Source organism: Corapipo altera, unplaced genomic scaffold, assembly GCF_003945725.1.
Source record: "Corapipo altera isolate COAL_440 unplaced genomic scaffold, ASM394572v1 RXGC01000072.1, whole genome shotgun sequence".
Taxonomy (NCBI): domain Eukaryota; kingdom Metazoa; phylum Chordata; class Aves; order Passeriformes; family Pipridae; genus Corapipo; species Corapipo altera.
Window position 1 is genome coordinate 3,457,839 of NW_020884943.1, and position 18,460 is coordinate 3,476,298.

At 41.2% G+C, this 18,460-nt stretch overlaps 1 protein-coding gene across 4 annotated transcripts; it reads left to right on the forward strand.

The window, feature by feature from the left end:
* Positions 1 to 5,102: 5,102 nt before the first annotated feature.
* On the forward strand, positions 5,103 to 16,892 carry E2F8 (E2F transcription factor 8). 4 transcript variants are annotated; one of them, XM_027662195.1, is made up of 14 exons: positions 5,103 to 5,121; positions 5,350 to 5,459; positions 6,671 to 6,946; positions 7,223 to 7,379; positions 8,470 to 8,775; positions 9,475 to 9,636; positions 11,042 to 11,179; positions 11,498 to 11,707; positions 12,077 to 12,161; positions 12,427 to 12,910; positions 13,805 to 14,035; positions 14,870 to 14,999; positions 15,144 to 15,454; positions 16,161 to 16,892. In XM_027662195.1, the coding sequence occupies exons 2-14, from the start codon at positions 5,421 to 5,423 to the stop codon at positions 16,332 to 16,334; spliced, it is 2,703 nt and encodes a 900-aa protein (XP_027517996.1). In that variant the 5' UTR covers positions 5,103 to 5,121; positions 5,350 to 5,420; the 3' UTR covers positions 16,335 to 16,892. The 4 variants fall into 4 exon arrangements, with proteins under 4 accessions (XP_027517996.1, XP_027517998.1, XP_027517997.1 ...); XM_027662198.1 differs by lacking the exon at positions 5,103 to 5,121 and adding an exon at positions 15,568 to 15,630 and having other exon boundaries at positions 5,287 to 5,459; positions 16,161 to 16,273; XM_027662197.1 differs by lacking the exon at positions 5,103 to 5,121 and having other exon boundaries at positions 5,286 to 5,459; positions 11,546 to 11,707.
* Positions 16,893 to 18,460: the final 1,568 nt, after the last annotated feature.

Sequence of the window (18,460 nt, forward strand, 5' to 3'; positions counted from 1 at the left end):
TGAAGCACCCTAAACACTACATCTCTATTTCTCCTTGTACCATGCTATTAATATTCTTGCAGTGTAGTTTGTGGTGCATGCATTAAGTTTTAATTAGCATTCTCTGAATTTAGCATGCCTGAAAAAGGCATTTGTTTGTTTAGGAATCCAGGTTTCCATAATGTTTTGGTTTTGTTTCCTTCCCAGCCTTTACCTCAGAGTTTGACCAACTGATTTAATTTGCCTAATTTTAAAAGATAATGTAACAACTGAAAGCAAATAAACTGAAGTTAAATTGAATCAGCCTGTTCAATAATATGTCTTAATATGATTTAATTTTATGCAGACTAATGAATACAAAATTATGTAGGGCTGGCGCAAAGCACTCCACAGGGCCTTCTGGAGCAGAGACTGCCACTTCCTGATCCCTGTGCCCTGCACAAAGCACGGCTCCCTTACCCAGATTTGGGGCTGCCACTTATTTCTCCCCCATCATTTCTCCCAGCACACCAGTTCCCAGGCTGGCACATGGCAGCAGTGATTCCTTTGGGTTCCTGCATGCAACTAAGGCTGTTTATGTCAGCTGTGGAGCTGATCTCACTGACCACCCGGGCCATGCAACTGCCCAGAGAAGCTGTGGATGCCCCATCCGTGGAAATGTTCAAGGCCAAGCTGGATGAAGCATTGAGAAAACTGGTCTGCTGGAAGGTGTCCCTGCCAATGACAGTGGAACTGGATGATCTTTAAGGTCCCTTCCAACCCAAACCACTCTATGATTCTATGACTACACGCTGCTGTCTGCAGAGATATCAGATGGCAAAAATACATGAGATCACTTTTGGACATTGTTTTTTCAGTCCGCCACGTCATTTATTTGCCATCATTTCCCTACTCCTTCCCTATTTAATCTTTGAAAAGTTTGGGGGTTTTTTTTAAATCATTTAAAAGCCATTTAGTGCTGCTATACCCTGTACAAAATTACTCATGTCATTTTGCTGGGTAAATAATATGACGTGAACACAGCCCGCAAGCACATCTCCATAAGGAGCAGCAGACTGTCTTACAGACAGAGAGGATTAAATGAAGTGTGACCTCTAGTGAACGTGAGTGCTTATACCACTTCTGCAAGAGGTAGAGCCTGAAGTTATCTTCACACTCTGCAAAAGTTTACTCATAGCTCTGAAATTAAGGTAGATTTTTGTTGCATCATAACCCAGACTGAAGACGAGGACAAAAAAGGATAATTATAATCCAAATTACTGCAGAATTTTGAACTGACTGGAGAGATTAACATTACAGAAGCATCTGAATAAGGAAAAAACTGTGGTTTCTGATTACTACCTTGTATTTCTGAAACTACTCTGTCTCCTTTTCATTTTTATTTAATACAATAATTTCATTATCTATACTTAAAATATATTGAATATTTAATGCAATCTACGGAGAGATTTCTGAAGTATTTTGGGGTCTGCTTATGTCACGAACTTGTTGACTAGAAGTACATACCTGCTGAATTCTGCAGTTTCTCCTAGATACCCAGCAGACATTAGAATTAAGGTATAGTAAAAGAAGGGTGTCCATTGCCTTTAAAATTGACTTGAATAAAAGAAACATTACAAGAAAACATGACAATTGAAAGTGACCCTATGCAATAAAAAGCAGCACTGACCACGATTGCCACAAGCAGTGTTTCAATAATGGAACTGGATGCTGCAAAGCTCCTGCTGGCAGCTATGGGGTACAAATTCAGAATTCCAGTCCTAGAGAGAGTAATTACAAACTATTTCCTTGAGGAAAGCAGCCTAAAATAGTCTGAACACTCAGACAGCAGGGCATGAAGTTACAGCAAGTTCAGTTTTCAGAAGGTTGCACAAATCACAGAAAGTTTTCAATACACCTACCAGCAGTGATTTTTGTTTTTTTTTTTTAACTTTACAACAGATTATGCTCAGAAATACAATCACTGTATATCTCACAGATCCCAGACTGGCCGAGGTCAGAAGGGACCTCTGGAGGGCATCTTGTCCAACCCTCTGCTTGAGCAGGGCCACCTAAAGCCCCTTGCTCAGGACCATCTGGACAGCTTTTGAATATCTCTAAGGATGGAGATTCCACCACCTCCCTGGGTAGTCTGTAAGTGATCTTATACATGGAATTACCTAATAAGAATGATTTCAGTAAAATTCTCTATGTATTTTGGCTTTATGTGAGCCATTAATTACAATTTCTCTTGACAGAAGTACAGCATCACATCCATGAAGCACATGAGCACAAGATGCTGAACTTTACTGCCTTGTGATCACACTAAAACCAATCCATTATTGACAACGTGTTCATACTAGAAATAAAACTCAGAGTAGAGCATGCAAAGCAAACCAGATTAGTGCTTTCTTTAGAACAGTTCATCACTAATGCTGTGACTGGAAGAGGAAAATGTCTATGGGCAGAGAAGGAGGGATGCTTAACTAGAATGCAGGCACTGGAAGCACTTAATTTTACATATTCTACACTTATTTACCACATTATTGTTCCTTTGATTTGACCAAATCACTAAGATATGTCACACATTCTCTGTAATCCACTTGATGATGTTTCAAGTAACTCTTTAGCTGAACCAGCAGAGATAAAATTACCTATCACTCTCCATCACTGATTTCTGGCATCAGGTGGTGTCTTTATTAAGCACAAAACTTGAAACCAGCAAACATCCCAGACAAGGATGATCACACAAGAGCCTTCAAGGTTATGCATTAAAAGACCTGCTATTAACTTGCTACAGGTGCCTTTGGTTGCCATGTCAGGGTCATACGATTTTTAATCCTTGTGCTTTTTTCTCTAGAAGGTAACTTAGCAGAGAAAGGAATCATTGTTTCTTATGCCCAGGGCTGCAGAGAGCAACTCAAGCAAGAGCAAAGGAAAACACAAATACAAATACTACAAATAGTTTAAATTGATGGCTGCAACAGAGCACACCCTTGACAGCTCCACATAATTCCATAATCTCAAAAACGCAAAGGCAGTATCGTGCTAAGGAGGATCACAAAAGAGGCACACAAGTTACTAAAAGAAAAATTATTTCAATAATGGTAATAATGGTAGCAATTCTTTTAATCTCTGCTTTAAAATGTCTGATACTCTCAAAATGACCAGCTTTTAAGGCTAAATTTGAGACCAGGAAATATCTCCCCTGAACAAAGGTCACAAGAGATACTGTGGTGTTTGAACAGAGATAATGGCTTCTTGATTAGGGGATAAAGGTAATTTTCAAAGCTCAGCACAAATGAAATAAGTAATCAGGTGATAACTTGAATGTAAAAGCCTGATTATTTTTTCCAGTTTGATTTTTGAAACATGTTGAATGCGTTTTCTCCTCATTTAAGAAACTCAAATTCCATGCACTTTGCATGTGGTCATCCCTGGGGAAAAAAAAAAAGGAAAGATAACACATTATTTTTTTAGCATTTGTAATTGTACTTGGTATTTATAATTGCAATTAGTATATATAATTGTAATTAGTATGTATAATTGTAATTCTTGTAAGTCGCACAGCAGCTCTGGGTTACCAGGACACAACAATCACACCTTCTAGTGTGTCTTTTACATAAAGAAGCCAGTGCACAATCAGTGCAATTGGATCAAAACACAAACAAGGGAAAAGAGAAAATGACCACTCAAATCCTACTCCTTTTTAAGGTGGGGCGTGTATGCCCTGTCAGAGAATACCACTTGGCTGCTACATGGCTGGTGATGCCAAGGAGTGAATGTCACTCAGGGTCTTTTTTTTTTTTACTTGAGTTTACTAGCTTTCAGATTTTCCTTTCAGAAAATTACACAGTTGCATTTAAAGGTTTTGCCTTTATGCAATCCCAGCTCTGGTAAAAAGAACACCCAAGGCGAGGTGGGTTTGCATCCTAAACGCCTGCCTGCAGAGCAGGGGTGTTGTAACCCCTGTGATAAGGACAAGGGGGACCTTATCACTGCCTACAAGTCCCTGAAAGGAGGTCGGAGCCAGGTGGGGGTCGGGCTCTTCCAGGCAACAAGCGAGAGGAGGACAAGAGGACATAGTCTTAATCTGTGCCAGGGGTGGTTTAGGTTGGACAGTAGGAGGAATTTATTTACAGAAAGGGTGATTAGATATATTAGAACGGGCTGCCCAGGGAGGTGGTGGAGTCAAGTTCCTGCACTTGTTAAAGGAAGGACTGGACGTGACACCCAGTGCCATGGTCTGGTTGACACGGTGGTGTCGGGTCACAGGTTGGACTCGGTGATCTCAGAGGTCTTTTCCAACCTAAATGATTCTGTGACAGGCGGCACCAGACGGCTGCTGACCTTCATCCTGGACACACTAATGCCTCTTGCCCAGAGGCTATCGCAAGCGCTCCCACCCACCGCGAGCCTCGCAATCGCTCAGCTATTCACATTTTTTTCCCCCCTTTTTGCTGAGCGAGGAGTGCAGGGGCGCGGCCGTCGGGGGGCCCAGCCAGGAGCCTCCGGCCCGGGGCGCGGACACCATCAATGTATGGTGTTTCAAACACAGTGTGCGGGGCGTTTCGAACACGATGTGCGGAGCGTTTCAAACGCGGCGTCTTAAACCACGGTGTGTTTCGAGGGGCGCGGCAACCGCGGGGGCCCCGCGGGCGGCACCCCGTGAGGGGGCGCGCGGCCGGCGGGGGAGGCGCGAGGGGCGCGCGCGGAGCCCGCGCGGGGCGTGCGGCCCCTGACAGACGGGGACCTGGCGAGGCGGCGGCGGGTAAATTGGCTCCGCTAAACCGCCCGGCGCCCCTCACGCCCGGGCCCGCCCGCTGGGCCCCGCGACCCTGCCGGCCGTTGGGGCGGGCGGGAGACAGGGAACCCGCCAAAGCCCGAGCCCGAGCCCCGCCGGCGCTCGCCCAGCGGCGGGAGGCGGGAGGAGGAGGAGGACAAGGGAGGGAGGGAGCGGCCACGGAGGCGCCGCGCTCCCATTGGTCGCTTGGGGCGCAGCGCCGCGCGCTGATTGGCTGCCCCGCCCGCCCCACCCGCCCGCGGCGGCTCCGCGCGGTGAATTCAAACCGGGCACCGGGAGCGGCCCCGCAGCGCAGGCGGTCCCGGGGCGGGTGGCGGCAGTGCTGTTCCCGTGGGCCGTCGGCGCTGCCAGCCCGTGGGGTGCGCGGCGGGAGCACAGGGCGGCGTGAGCGGCACCTTCCGGGTGTTCAAACGGGCTCCTGGGCGGGACCGATGGGCGGTGCTGGGCCGGGCCGGGCGGGGCCGAGCCGTTGGGCGGCGGGCGCGCGCGGGCTGGGGCGGGAGGCGACGGGACGAGCCCGAGGGCAGCGAGGGGCAGCGGGAGCCGGCCCGGCACCGCCTCCCCCGCCAAGCAACGCCTCCCTGCAGAGCCGGCAGGACCTGCGATGCGGAGCGGCGCGGCAAGACCGGCGGGTGTCGCCTGCTGAGGCGGCGGGAGGATGCGGCCGGCGGGCGGGGAGATGGGCACCGGCGACAAGGTAATTCCCAAGTCCCGGGCGCCTTCCCGCGGCGGCGGTGACAGCCCCAGTGTCCGTGCTCAGGCCCTCGGGGGGCGAAGCCGCCTCAACCCGAGCGATCACGCGTAGAAACCGCGGGACGGCAGAAACCGGGCGCGTGTTACCTTCGCTTTAATCCCTGCCCGTAACGAAAGTTCCTAAAACTTCACCTCTGACGACCTTTATCCACCGAGTCCCTAAGGAGCACCACTTCTTCCTGGTTCCCCTCTCCATCTTTTCTTTTTTTCCTTGGTGAAAGCTGTGTGGAGGAGCAGGTACGATAAGCAGGTCATGACCGTCTCCAGCATTCAGCGGTGCTGTGACAGGGAAGTTGCCGCTGGAAGAAGGTCCCGCGGAAGTGGGGTAGCGTTGGGCTGAGCCTGCTTCCCGTGCGGGTCCGGGCTTGCGAGCCCGCCTGGAGCCCCGGGAACCTCCCTGAGATGGGCTCTAGGAGCTCCAAAGACCCCCGGGAACTCCAGAGACCCCCGACCCAGTCCTTGGAGGGCTCCAAAGCGCGGACCGCGCATGCGCGAATATACGGCGCCAAAAGTAAAGGGGTTCCAGCAGGGAAACCACATGAGGAAGTGGATCGGTTCCTAGTCCCAGAGATCCTTCACTCTCTCTCCCTCTTTTCCGCCTTTATTCCCTCGTTTCTTGTTTTCTCTAGGCAAGCGGTGCAATCATATTCCACCCCTTACTCCGCACCGATTTTGAAGCTTGTTAAAGTTCATTGTTAAAATTCTTTGTAAAAGTTAAGGGTTTGTTAGCCAACACTTCTGTGGTTCTATAGTGGGCTGGCTGCCGGGGTTAAGGCGGCTATATAATAAAGGATGAATTCCCTGACACATACGCTGATGTCTGTTCAGCCCAACAAGAATTTATAAGGAACATCACACCCACTGAAAATGTGTTTCAGCCATTCTTTCATAGCTCTGCTATGCATTAACATTCGTTCTGACTGTATTTGCCCCAGAGGGAAAGAAAAGGAAAATTACCTAAGGAATAAATGCCACAGGCCCCGAGCCTTAAGCTCCAGGCACAGAAAAGGTTTTCAGGGACAGGGCTTGTTGGTTCAGACCAGGACTTGAACCATTGCACAAAAAATGTAATGGTCTCTGTGCCCCCTTTGGCTACTATTGATCAATGGATTGTTGGTTTTTAATCTCACCATTGTTCTCTTTCTTGGTGTATAGGAAAATGAGCCTTCTGAGCCACGCAGAAATGTACTGAAAACCCCTTTGAAACAAGCAGCTACCTCACAGGTGGTGCTGACAGAGAGACAGCCTGACTGTCAGCCACTAACCACACCCCCAAAACCTAAGGAAACCTCTCCAGCAGAGCCATGGACACCTACTTCCAACTTGAAAATGCTGATTAGTGCGGCCAGTCCTGAGATTAGGAGCAGAGAACAGAGAAAGCAACTGTCTAACAGTTCAACTGAGGTCCTACAAGTGAAACACTGTTTGCAGGTATGTTTTTTTTTTTCAAGTTAGCTGAAGGCTGTTTATTCAGTATAAAAAGTTGTACATTGACATAACAAAACTTTTTTTACGTTTTGATTTTGGAGCATTTACCAAATATAAGTAAGGATATTGACTAGTTACATACAACAGGTAATGTTCTGGTTTAATTTCACAGCTGCTGAGGACAAAGGAAGAACGCTGGGCCTTTGACAGTGCTATCAACGAAGCTGTGTTTACATATTGTCAAAAATCTCAAATTCTCTTTTTCTCATTCCCATGTAGGAGCACTTATTGGGAGATGAATATGAAAAATCTCAGCCAAGTCGCAAAGAGAAAAGCCTGGGATTGCTGTGTCATAAATTTTTAGCTCGATATCCGGATTACCCCAGTGCTGCACAGAAAAGTTACATTTGCCTTGATGAAGTCACTGAAGAGCTACGTAAGTTGCTGTACATGCTGCTAAAGATTTCTTCGTGCAAATGTGCCAATAACTTGCCGTTTGTGTCAGTTTATTTTTGCTCCATAAAATGTTGAATGCTTATTGTATTCTCTCAAACTTATTTAAATCCAGTTTTAAACTCCTCATTCTTAGAACAATTTTTTTAAAATGCTAAAGTTTCTTCAATGAACCAAACTGAGAAACTCTGAATTCTGTTTCATATTAAACATCTACATTATTGCTGATACCATGAATAATCAGTTGCAGTTTTTTGGATCTAGAGATGATGGCTAAGATTAGTGGTTGGGATTTGGCAGCAGGAACTTGCATTTCTCAAACTGAATCCACAACTTCCTGTCCAACCATTACATCAAAGCAAGAAACTATTTTCTGCCTTTGATGATGTAATATAAAAATAGTGATATAAAATGAGAAAGTTAAATTATCAATGATTTTCACAGACTCTAAGTTGCCAACATCAAGCTGAAGCTTTTGTAAGCCAAAAAGCTATGCAGTTACAGTATTCTACAGATTACAAACTGGTAATAGTTATAAAAATTTTAAAGCACTGTGATTTATATTTTTTTGTACTTTGTACAAAATAACATCTCTTTTAGAAAATGCCTACTCAAAACCAAGAATTTAACAGAAAAAAGAGAAAAGGACAGTGTGTTAATCGAATAACATATCAAAAAAAAAAGCATACCTACCATAAATTTCCAAGGTTATTTAAGGGGACAATCTAAAATCAATACAATGAATAATTAAAAATGCTCTGTTTTTTTTTAAAGCTGGATTGAAACCCATCTAATGGCTCTTCTGGCAACAATAAGTTTTATTTCTTAAAGAATACTGTAAGCCAAGTACAACTGTGGAACAGCGAGTCTTTCCATATCTGAAGCAAGAATTATTTTCCTTGCTGGCAAGATCTATGAGGGCTATTTCCAGAAACTTTTCTAACAAGGAATTGGCAAAAATGGTTTAGAAGTGTATTAAGAGAGAAGGAAGGATAGGGATCTGTTGCAGGTAAATGCGTGACTAAACATATTTTGTGTAGTAGAGATGTCATGTTCATCTCTTTCTTTCCCAGATGTTGAACGCAGGCGCATCTATGATATTGTGAATGTGCTGGAGAGCCTGCACATGGTGAGCCGCCTGGCCAGAAACAGATATGTTTGGCACGGGAAACATAACCTCCCCCAGACCCTGCAGGCTCTGAAAAAAGTTGGAGAAGAGAACAAATACATACAGCAAATTCAGATGATCAAGAAAAGAGAGTACGAGCATGAATTTGATCCTGACGGTGAAAGGAATGAAGAAACGGAAAGTTCTCTTGGCTCAAGTGAACAGTCAGAAATGTCTTTTGTTGAGCTCCCAGGAGTGGAATTTCGTGCTGGTAATAACGAAATTATTTGTTATTATTATTCTCTCTAGTGCCAAGAATAATATGTGTTTGTAATGATAAATATCCATGAACTTTGAAAAAATATTTGTTGGCCTTTTTTTTCGGAGATGGTACTGCCCCAAAGGCACCACAACTGTTTGTGGGGAGAAAAAGTGCTCTGCACTCTTTCACTTGTCTTATTCATTCAATTCTTGCACATGTAGTTTGTTTTTACAGGGCAAGAACAAGGGAGCATCAGGTGAAACTATCAAATATACCAGCATACAATCCCAAAATACACCAGATGTATCAAATATACCAAAATACAATCAATTACCATTGAATTGTTATAAAACCAGAAGTTACTATGAAATGTTATAGAAGCAAAAAGCATAAATTAATTTTTTTTTAATTTAGGTTTGAGTCATGGAAGAAATTTTAATTAAGGGTTGAGCATCTTTAAGAGTATAAGTTGTCAGACAATAGGAAATGTATGAGGGGGTACATCACACTCTCTTCTGTGTAGTTAGACTTGCTATGCACCCAATTATCTGGCTCTTGTTATGATTCTGGAGTTCACATTGGCCCTGTCTAGTCACTGTGTTGTTTGTTCTTGTAATTGTTATTACTGACAAATTTTTTCAGTGTTTTAGAAATGTTTGTAGCTGGTGTGTCACTTAATACTTTAATCTTTTCTCCTGTCTGCTGCAGCATCAGTAAATAGCAGGAAATACAAATCTTTACGAGTGATGAGTCAGAAATTTGTGATGCTGTTTCTTGTTTCAACACCTCAAATAGTGAGCCTTGAAGTTGCTGCTAAAATCTTGATTGGAGAAGACCAGTTAGAAGACTTAGATAAAAGCAAGTTTAAAAGTAAGTAAACATAAAGCGTAAACTAAGTGAATGATTCCAGTATTAGTTCATATAATGTAAAATACTGTCATATTTTTCCTACCATAAATATATTTGAGCCTCCAAAAACTCACTAAACACCTTGTGCTGTTTATAAGAGGGACCCACTTGTATAGTCATTAATACCTAATGCCCACAAGAGGAAAAGTCCATTAAATTTTCTCTCCTGAAGTAATGCCACAAGGCTCCTCATTGGTAAAAATTTCTTTCCTCAAGAGACCTGTCAGAAGGTTTTCAGCATCATTTCACCAAAGATGCCCCACAATTATTCAAATCTATGTTCTGGTCATATAACTAACTTGGTGGAAATATAAAGAGATTCTGTAAAAGTCCTGCTAGTAACTTTAATGTCAGAGGAAGTGAAACCAAAAGCTTTAACTGCCAGTTGTTTCTTCATTCTTTTATCCTGCTCTCAGTTCCCTACACACTTCCTCTCCATTCAAATGGAAAGGTACTTCTAGGTCTAGGTCTGTACGTGTATAATAATTAAAATAATTAAAAATGTGCCTGCTTTTGAAGGGTCAAGAATTAATTGTGAATTTCATTAAAAATTAGACCCTTCCTTGATTTTTTTTTTTTTTGGTGGAATTGTATCTATGTAAAAAGTGATCCTCACTGGTTTGAGTTCATAATTTCTTTTTCACTCCCGCCTGGCAACACAGAGAAGATGGATGGTTAGTCAGTGGGGTTTTTTGTTTGTTTTCAGTCTTCCTCCGTAAAGCCTGTCTCACAATAAAAGCATTTTCAGGGCATTCCAGCCATGTGCCTGTATTTCAGGTATCACATATTTTACCATGTTCTTGATTACAAAGCACAGTCCCAAGTTCCATAACTTGCTAGACTTTTAAATTTTCAGTAGCAGAAGCTTAGGCCTAAGCCCATTCATTTTACCTTCTAGAAATCACTTGTAATTTGACTTCAGCCTAAAACTTTTCCCTAATAGCTCAACCTAGAGACAGTGAAGAACATGCAGGATGATTATCCTGTTGGATTTTAGTCTCTCTGCCCTCCAGTTCCCTCATTTGCCATTGCATGTCTGTACCTGCCTTTTAATCTACTTATTTTTACTGCAGAATTTGTATAGATTTGATCATTGCACAGGAAAATGGTTTTTTTTCCTGTATTTAGCATAATAAACTTTGCAGCATTTTCTTTTCTAGATCTATATCTAGGTCATTCTATTTTACATGTAAACTTTGTATCACAATATGTTATTTCATTGTGTAAATACCTGTTCCACAAAATTGTTTTCACAAAAAAAATTATAAAGCTTTTTCGTTTTAGCTGCCCTTTTTCATCTCATATATACTAACCTGTTAATTGGAATTGCCTTACTTTACATTTATTTATTTTTATTTCATTTCAGCCAAAATTAGGAGACTTTATGACATAGCGAATGTTCTCAGCAGCCTCAAGCTTATCAAGAAAGTTCATGTTACAGAGGAGAGAGGTAGAAAACCAGCATTCAAGTGGACAGGACCTGAGGTCTTGTCAAACATTCAGGGTAGGTGTATGTGTAATTTCTTTTTGTTCTGCTGATGATTTTTGATTTTTATTTTGTTTTCTCTATTAGAATTTCTAGATCAAAAGACAGAATAACTAAGCAGAAAGTCTTTTACTAGTCACATCTTTGTCCTTAGTCCTTGACAGCACAGCATACCAGTATCTATTTCCACAAAGTAGATGTTCGCATACTGAGACTCTTAAATTCCATGTTTGCTGCTGCTAGTACTTCAGTAATTATAAGCCAGGCTCAACTAATTGCTTTTAATTACTGAATCTGCATATTATATGTATTTTTTCCTTTTTTCCTGCATTTTAGATACAAAACTTGAAGCAACTTCTATAACCTGTTCCCCACCTGTTTCAGAATCTGTCCCTTCCAAAGAGCACTGCTCAAAAAACCTTTTTCCTTCAAAAGGAAAGCAAAACTTCATTCGGCATTCATCTCTAATAAAGTTAGTTAAGAGTATAGAAAATGACAGAAGAAAGATCCAGTCTGCTCCAACCAGCCCAGTTAAAATGAGTACAAGTACGTATCTTTTTTTAAGTTTGTTTTTAAGTCAGATCCAGTCTTGCATTAAATATGTGCGCTTGCTTTGTTGTGGAAACTCTGCTTTGGACTATCCTCTCTAAACAGTTCTTCTATATTCCAGAAAATTGGCAGAAGATTACCTATCAATGTTCATGTTCTTGTTAAGGATCCTCTCTGGGGGCTTTAAAATTCCTCCAATTGATCAAGTCAAGTCTGGTCTGCAGTTTGAGGATAATAGGTCTTAGTGCTTTGCCGTTGAATGTGTTTGCTACATTAAATAAAGCAGTCTCCTCAAATTAAAGTTAAATTTTAACTTCTACATTTGATGTGCTAAAAGTTTTGATTTGGTTTTCCTCTTTCCACCAGGTACTTATCAAAATTTACCAGTTTTCCCAAGTACAATAACTCAGCTTCCAGCAATCGCTAAACCGCAGCTGGAAGGACAATCCAAGTAAGTTTGTACAAGTGTTAAGATGAGAAGCTTTATGATGGCACTGGCCATAAAGTTATGCTCAGTTTGAGTGGGGCAATAGTCTGCAAAAACAGCTAACCATTGGTACTGCAGGCTATTTATTCACTTACTTTCTGTTCAGTGGATTGAGAAATACAAGTTCATGTTAAGTCTTTGTACTACAGAAAATAATTTGTCAGGGCATTCATTTCTGCCTGGAGGAATTAAAATATGTTTGGGCTTTTTTTTGTTTGCTTTGTTTAAGGACAGCAGAGGAGATGCAAATGAAATGTGTCCTGTCCTCAGCTGAGGCAGTCCCCAGGCCTGAAGCCCCTCAGCAACCAACTCCCAGCCAGCCCCTGGGGGTCTGCCCTGCAAGCCACAGCTCAGTCTCACCAGTAATCCTACCTCATCCTCACTCTGGGATGTCATATGCAATATATCTGCATCCTTCTCAAGCCCACACTGTGACAACCTACAGCCCAGGTTTCATGTTGCAGCCTCTACCATGTGCTAATGTAACTGGAATTAAGAGTAATAATTCAAAAGTATTAAATAAAATAACCACTGAGGAAGGGGACAATCAGATCGCTACAGCTGAGTCAACAAAGCCTTTGGCAGCTGAAGAAAGACCAGAGATTAAATCAGAAACTTCATCACAGAGGTGCCTTAAAAGATCACAAGCATTACAAGAGAATAATTTAATTAAAAGGCATAGAGGTGATGAGGAGAGCCTTGGTACTTCTTTGGTAAGTTAAATTAGTTTTAAAATGCCATTTTAGAGCTTAATGATGTTGCCACCTACTTATTTTCAAAGTGATTTAGAAGCCTGCAGTGTGTGTAGGTGTTTTTAATAACATTATGTTTGAAGAGATGATATTCATTTGTTCTACTTGCTGCTGTTGGAGGGCTTGGTTTTGTCTCTAAGAACATGTGTCAAAGTCTACAGATGTCAGTCAAAACAACTCCCAAAACATGTCAAGACTTTACCTATTTATATTTTACCTATTTATACCTATCTTTCTTGATTAGGTCAGATCGAGAGTGGGGTTGGAAAGTCCCCTCCAACCCAAACCATTCTAGTACCCCATGAACTTGCTGGCACCCATTCTTGGCTTTAGAGGTGTTAGGAGAGAAAGTGGACACATAAAAGTCACTGGACAGGGAACATCCCCAAATCCTAATGCCTTCTAAATATTTCCACCCAATGTTGTGCACTGTTGGGTTGTTGTAAGCACAATAAAGTAGCACATTAAGAGAATAAGAGGTTCAGACAAATTTGATGCATATTGAGAAACTGGGGCTGGATTGCTTTCTACTCCTTGGTTGCTGAAAGTTTTAGGACCTCTGTAAATTATAACCCTTCTGCAAATTGTGCTTCTGAAACAGTCGTCGTATGTTGTCACCATGTTGTGACAACATGTGATGTCAAACATCCACCAGCTGTGAAGGAGAAAGAAGGGATAACATGGACCTGGTTATCTTAGTGATCAGAAATTTTTATTGCACAAACTTGGGATCAGGAGCAAGGAGAAAGCTTGCTTTCCAATTTTAAAAAATGTATAAATATCATTGTAAGGCTGTAATTGAGAATGTTAAGCCTTACAATATCTGCCTTTCTTTTTGTGTGTACTTTTTTAAAGGGAAAATCCACTAAAAATGAAAAATCACCTTCTAATAACTCACAAGTGAATCATGAAATGGATAATGTCCAGGAAGATAAACAGAAGGAAACAGAAACATTAGATCAAAATGTGGATCAAAACATGGCAAGTTGCTGTGACCAATGTAAAAAGGAAAATATTCCAGAAGATGAGGATAAAATCAAAACTAAACAAGACATACCTGTAGCATTTGCCATTCCTACTCCTGAGGTAAGCTTTGTCAGACCCCACAGGAGATCTTGCCATTCCTAGGAAAACACTATTTGGAGTCTTTGCAAAAGAAGCAAAACTATAACAAACTACACCTACATAGATTGTCTTTGGATGGATTCTTTTTAGAATGCTTTAAAACCTTATTTTGTAGGAATGTAGAACTTCTGTTTCTGCATTAGCACACAAATAAGAGGACATAAAGTGGCTTTCAGGCTTCAATTGGAATGAAGATCACCCTAAGACTGAGGCTGAGAGCAATGTTGAGATCCCTCACCTCCCCAGTCCTTTGTTTGCATAGGCTTTGAAACAGAATCCCACAAAACTCTCTCCTTATCAGTAAAATCCAGTATTCTGCAGTTCAGGCTTAACTGCTGAGGAGAACCTGAATAAAGAGCAGTTGACCAAAACATGTAAATGCAAAAGGTTTGTCTTCTAATATATCTTGGATTGTGTTTTTCATAAAACAATGAGGTGATATGATGACTAATGAGTCCAGTAATTTCTTCTGGAAAAAAGTATTCAGTGTCAGGGTTTCTCTTTCGTCTTGTCTAATTGCATTGTGTTAATCCCAGGTGAATTTTTAGTTAATCACTGAGGATATCAGCTGGAAATGGAGCCAGCTGACTTGTATGTGGTCTTTTAAGAGCATGTCCTTGAGTTGGTTGTGTCTCATTTCAGACAAAGGGTAGCAGGAGCATGGAATACAGGATCCTGGGGATATGGAGGACAGAGAATAAAAACAGGGCAAGGGAGATGCAGCTTTGGAGAACATATTTGGGTTTTGTTTATTACATGTTTGAGCTAAAGGTGTGTCGTCTTTTTCTTTGTCAGACTTTTTTTCCCTCTGGTTATCTTATTCCTCTTACTCACTGCACCCATGGCACAAAGGCAGACTGCTCCAATAAAGAGAAAGCTGGGATGTGTTCCTTACAGCACCCTACCTACAGCTCACCCATTACTGGTGAGTGTTTAATAAAACAGGCATAGACTTGTCTGGTTTAAGGAATTGCGGGCCAGATTCATCCTACTGAGTTAATGAAGTCACAGCACAATGTCCTGAGCCTCAGTTCTTGATCCTCTTCAACACTTGATGTTTCTGTTTCAGGTGTCATTCCAATGACAGCCTCAGAGCTGAAAACAGTTAACATTCCTGCTTTTCATATAACACCCTTGAACATTATGCTGTCACCAAATTCCATAGCTGCTACACCTGTACTCAGCAACTCCTGTCTCAATTCAAACAATGCCAGTTCTGCCCAAAATCCAAGTTCTTCAGCTCTGAACTTTATGCTGCAACACATAGGACTATTACCTGCTGGTGTGCAAGTTCCTGCAAATCCTGTTCTTCAGCACGTGCCGGTCTCTTCCCCAGCAGAAAACACCAGCTCAGGAAACATGAACGTGCAAGAAGGGAAGGTAGGTACAAATATGTTGCACCTTGGCCACGGTGGGTTGAGTGGGAAGTACAGTGCAGCAATTCCTTTACGGCAGGTAAAATTTTTAAATAAACATTTTCTTTTGATCTTCAGAAATCAGCAGTGCCCAAAAAGAGCTAGCAGTGAAGGCCAGCCTAAGTACGATAGAACTGAGAGGTTAGCAAGGAAGATAAGTCACTTATTTGTTGTGGAAGTGGAGCCACCTGGAAGATGACAAGATGTGAAGAGACAACTGTTTTAGAGGGAGGATTTTGCATAGATCTGAAATTATGCTTATCAAAAAAATTGTCCCTTTGTTACTTTATCTTTCCTTCTTGTTACTTCCCTAATATTCACAAGTTCTTGTGTTTAATATTAGCTTTTTTTTTTTTTTTTTTAATAGGATAGGATTGTAAAGGACTTTAAAGAATACTTTTTTCTTCCAGGAAGTTTTCCTGTATATTTTGTTTAATACTGTATTGCCTAATATCTGTTTGTGTTAAAAAAAAAGTTAGGAGGGGATTAGAAAAATCATACTTTTATTTACTTTATTTATATATATTTATATCAAGGAATACAGGTAAATTCTTTGTAAAAAGTTGTTAAGTTTTTAAATTTCAGGGGGGGAGTTTGCTAACATCCTGCAGAAATCTAGGGCTAGAATTCACCTTTATTCCCCTTAAATGAAAGTAACTTTTTCTCTTCAGCCTTCTGCTCTAAAGGAACCTCAGGAGCCTCAGGCAGTTACAGAAAGCTTTTTCCGCACACCAGGAGGCCCAAATTCTGGATCTTCGCTATCTACAAACTCAGATGGTACCGAGAGAATCTCTCAAGGAACTCTTTATATTCCTCAACGAAAACTTGAAGTTTTGGAAGACTAATTTTGGGATATGGAATTGCTGAATGTGTTAACAGGCATAATTACTGCTAACACACTGCACATGTCTGGCACTGTCCAAAATATATTTTGGACATGTATTGGCAAAACCTCAATGCTGGAATAGCCTTAATTAATGCTTTAGAAATAAAGTTGACTCTTAATGAGAGTTAATACCTAATGAATTTTTCCAAAAGGCTTACCTGAAGTATTTTAACAACAAAGTTATGTATCTAGTGGGGGTTTTTTGTGTGTGTGTGTTGATTTTCTTCTATGCAAAGTAAGCTGAAATTGTCTTTGTACAGAAAGGTACAGTCTATCAGTCAGTACCTATTTTGCACCAAAAAAAAAAAGTACTGTGAGTGTGTACATATTTTATGTCTTAACAAAAAGGCCATAGTTAACATGTTTTGCTTCTATGTTTAATAATGCTCTTTTGTAAAGTTAGTAAAAAAAGCAAAAATCTCCCCAAATTTTCTTAATCGATTTTTATATAAGTTAAGAATTATTTATGCTGTATTTTTAAATCAATTTGTTCAGATTAAATTTACATAAAACCCTGCATTGACTTTTTCTGTTTGATCAAATTAGATTACCTGAGTTAAGTAATACATTTTGTATTCACCGGCAAAAAATCTTCATTCTTTTTTTGCCAAATAAGGGCATCTCTGTGTTCTGAAGGAAGGGGAAAATGGAATTTCATCAGAAAGGGACTTAAATAACTTGATGTAACTTCTGAACTCTTGTCACAAGATATTATAGCTCCTAACAACAACAGTTAGAGGAAAACATAGTTATGAAGTAAGGGATTATGAGTATCTTTAGGGAAAGTGTGTCCAAATGACAAAAAAATTTCAAACAAGTTAAGTTAGACCATTTAATTTAAATGATTAATTTAAATTTAAATACATACAGCACCTTTTCTACACTGAAGGAAGAAAGATGAAGACTCCTTGCTCAGTTCACACTCAGATAATGAGGAATAACTAACAGATTAAATCAAAATACAGTGTATCTGCTTTTCCAGTTGAAATGTGCCTGGCAGACCAAATCAGGACAGGAGAAATGGTAGCAAAGCCTAAGATTCAGTCTTGGACTGGAGTAAAAAAACATAGTTAAAACAGCTAACACAGTAAAACTATCTGGGCTGCTTTTTAATAATGCAAAATTATAATACAAAATACACCTGACAATACGATCACTATGGAAATACTAAATGAGGGGGAGAAAAGAATAAAAGCTGAAAGATGGAGGAATTCTCACTGCAGCAGAGAGTAGATTTTTCTTCTCCAAAGGGATAACTGATTGATCTTCCTTACACCTGCTATTGATTTCATTCTAGAAATATAAAGGCAATATATAGGGAAGAAACTCCAAACCTTTCATTTTCAGACACCACATTTGACAGACTAATGAAACTACAGTAATTAGGGTTGGTGAAAGGGTCTCACAAATGGCTGTATCCTGCTTGAAAAGCCGAGCATACATTCTGACATGCTGTCCAGTGTCCCCTGCCTCCTGTGACTACAGTTGCTTTTTCACTAAGACCTTTCCTTTTGATTGTTCATTTTGCAAGCTGAAAAGCTGCTCAAAGGGCCCCTTTTCCCACCTGCCTCACCCCCCTTTGAACGTGGCCTGAGCACCTGATGTCCTCCTGGAAAGTTCCTCTACTCCTCAGACTTGCTTTGCACTGAGTTCCACTTCTCTGAGCAGGGCTTCTTAATCCCTGCCTTTGATTTACATCCTTGACCCAGTTCATGCATGTGCAGCTCCAGTTGCATGTTTCAAGCCTGTTCTTCCAATCCCAGGCCCTGCTAATCACGGTTGAACAGGGATTATATGAAATGCCAACTGCTCCTTGGAGCTATTAAGACCCTCTCAACAACGCACTTCCTCACAGGGGCACACAGTAGTACAGAAATTAGGCAACACTCAACACCAGGAAAACTAAAGGTTGTTCAACTGCATTTTCCCCCTTAAATCCTCTGCCAAATTCAAAGGGAAAAGACATATTTTGGGGGCAAAATCTTTCTCTGCAGATTTCCCTGCAGTTGGTTACGGTGCAAATCCATCCAAGGACACGATATAGAAAACATGAGTGAAGGTTTAAGAAGGTTCAGCACTCTCAAA

What these genes read in the sequence shown, in the direction of transcription:
- E2F8 (XM_027662195.1), top strand. Translation starts at nt 5,421, where the DNA reads ATGCGGCCGGCGGGCGGGGAGATGGGCACCGGCGACAAG. An exon ending in GGTCTTGTCAAACATTCAGG is followed by an intron (nt 11,180 to 11,497) that starts GTAGGTGTATGT and finishes CCTGCATTTTAG; the next exon opens with ATACAAAACTTGAAGCAACT. An exon ending in CCCAGTTAAAATGAGTACAA is followed by an intron (nt 11,708 to 12,076) that starts GTACGTATCTTT and finishes TCTTTCCACCAG; the next exon opens with GTACTTATCAAAATTTACCA.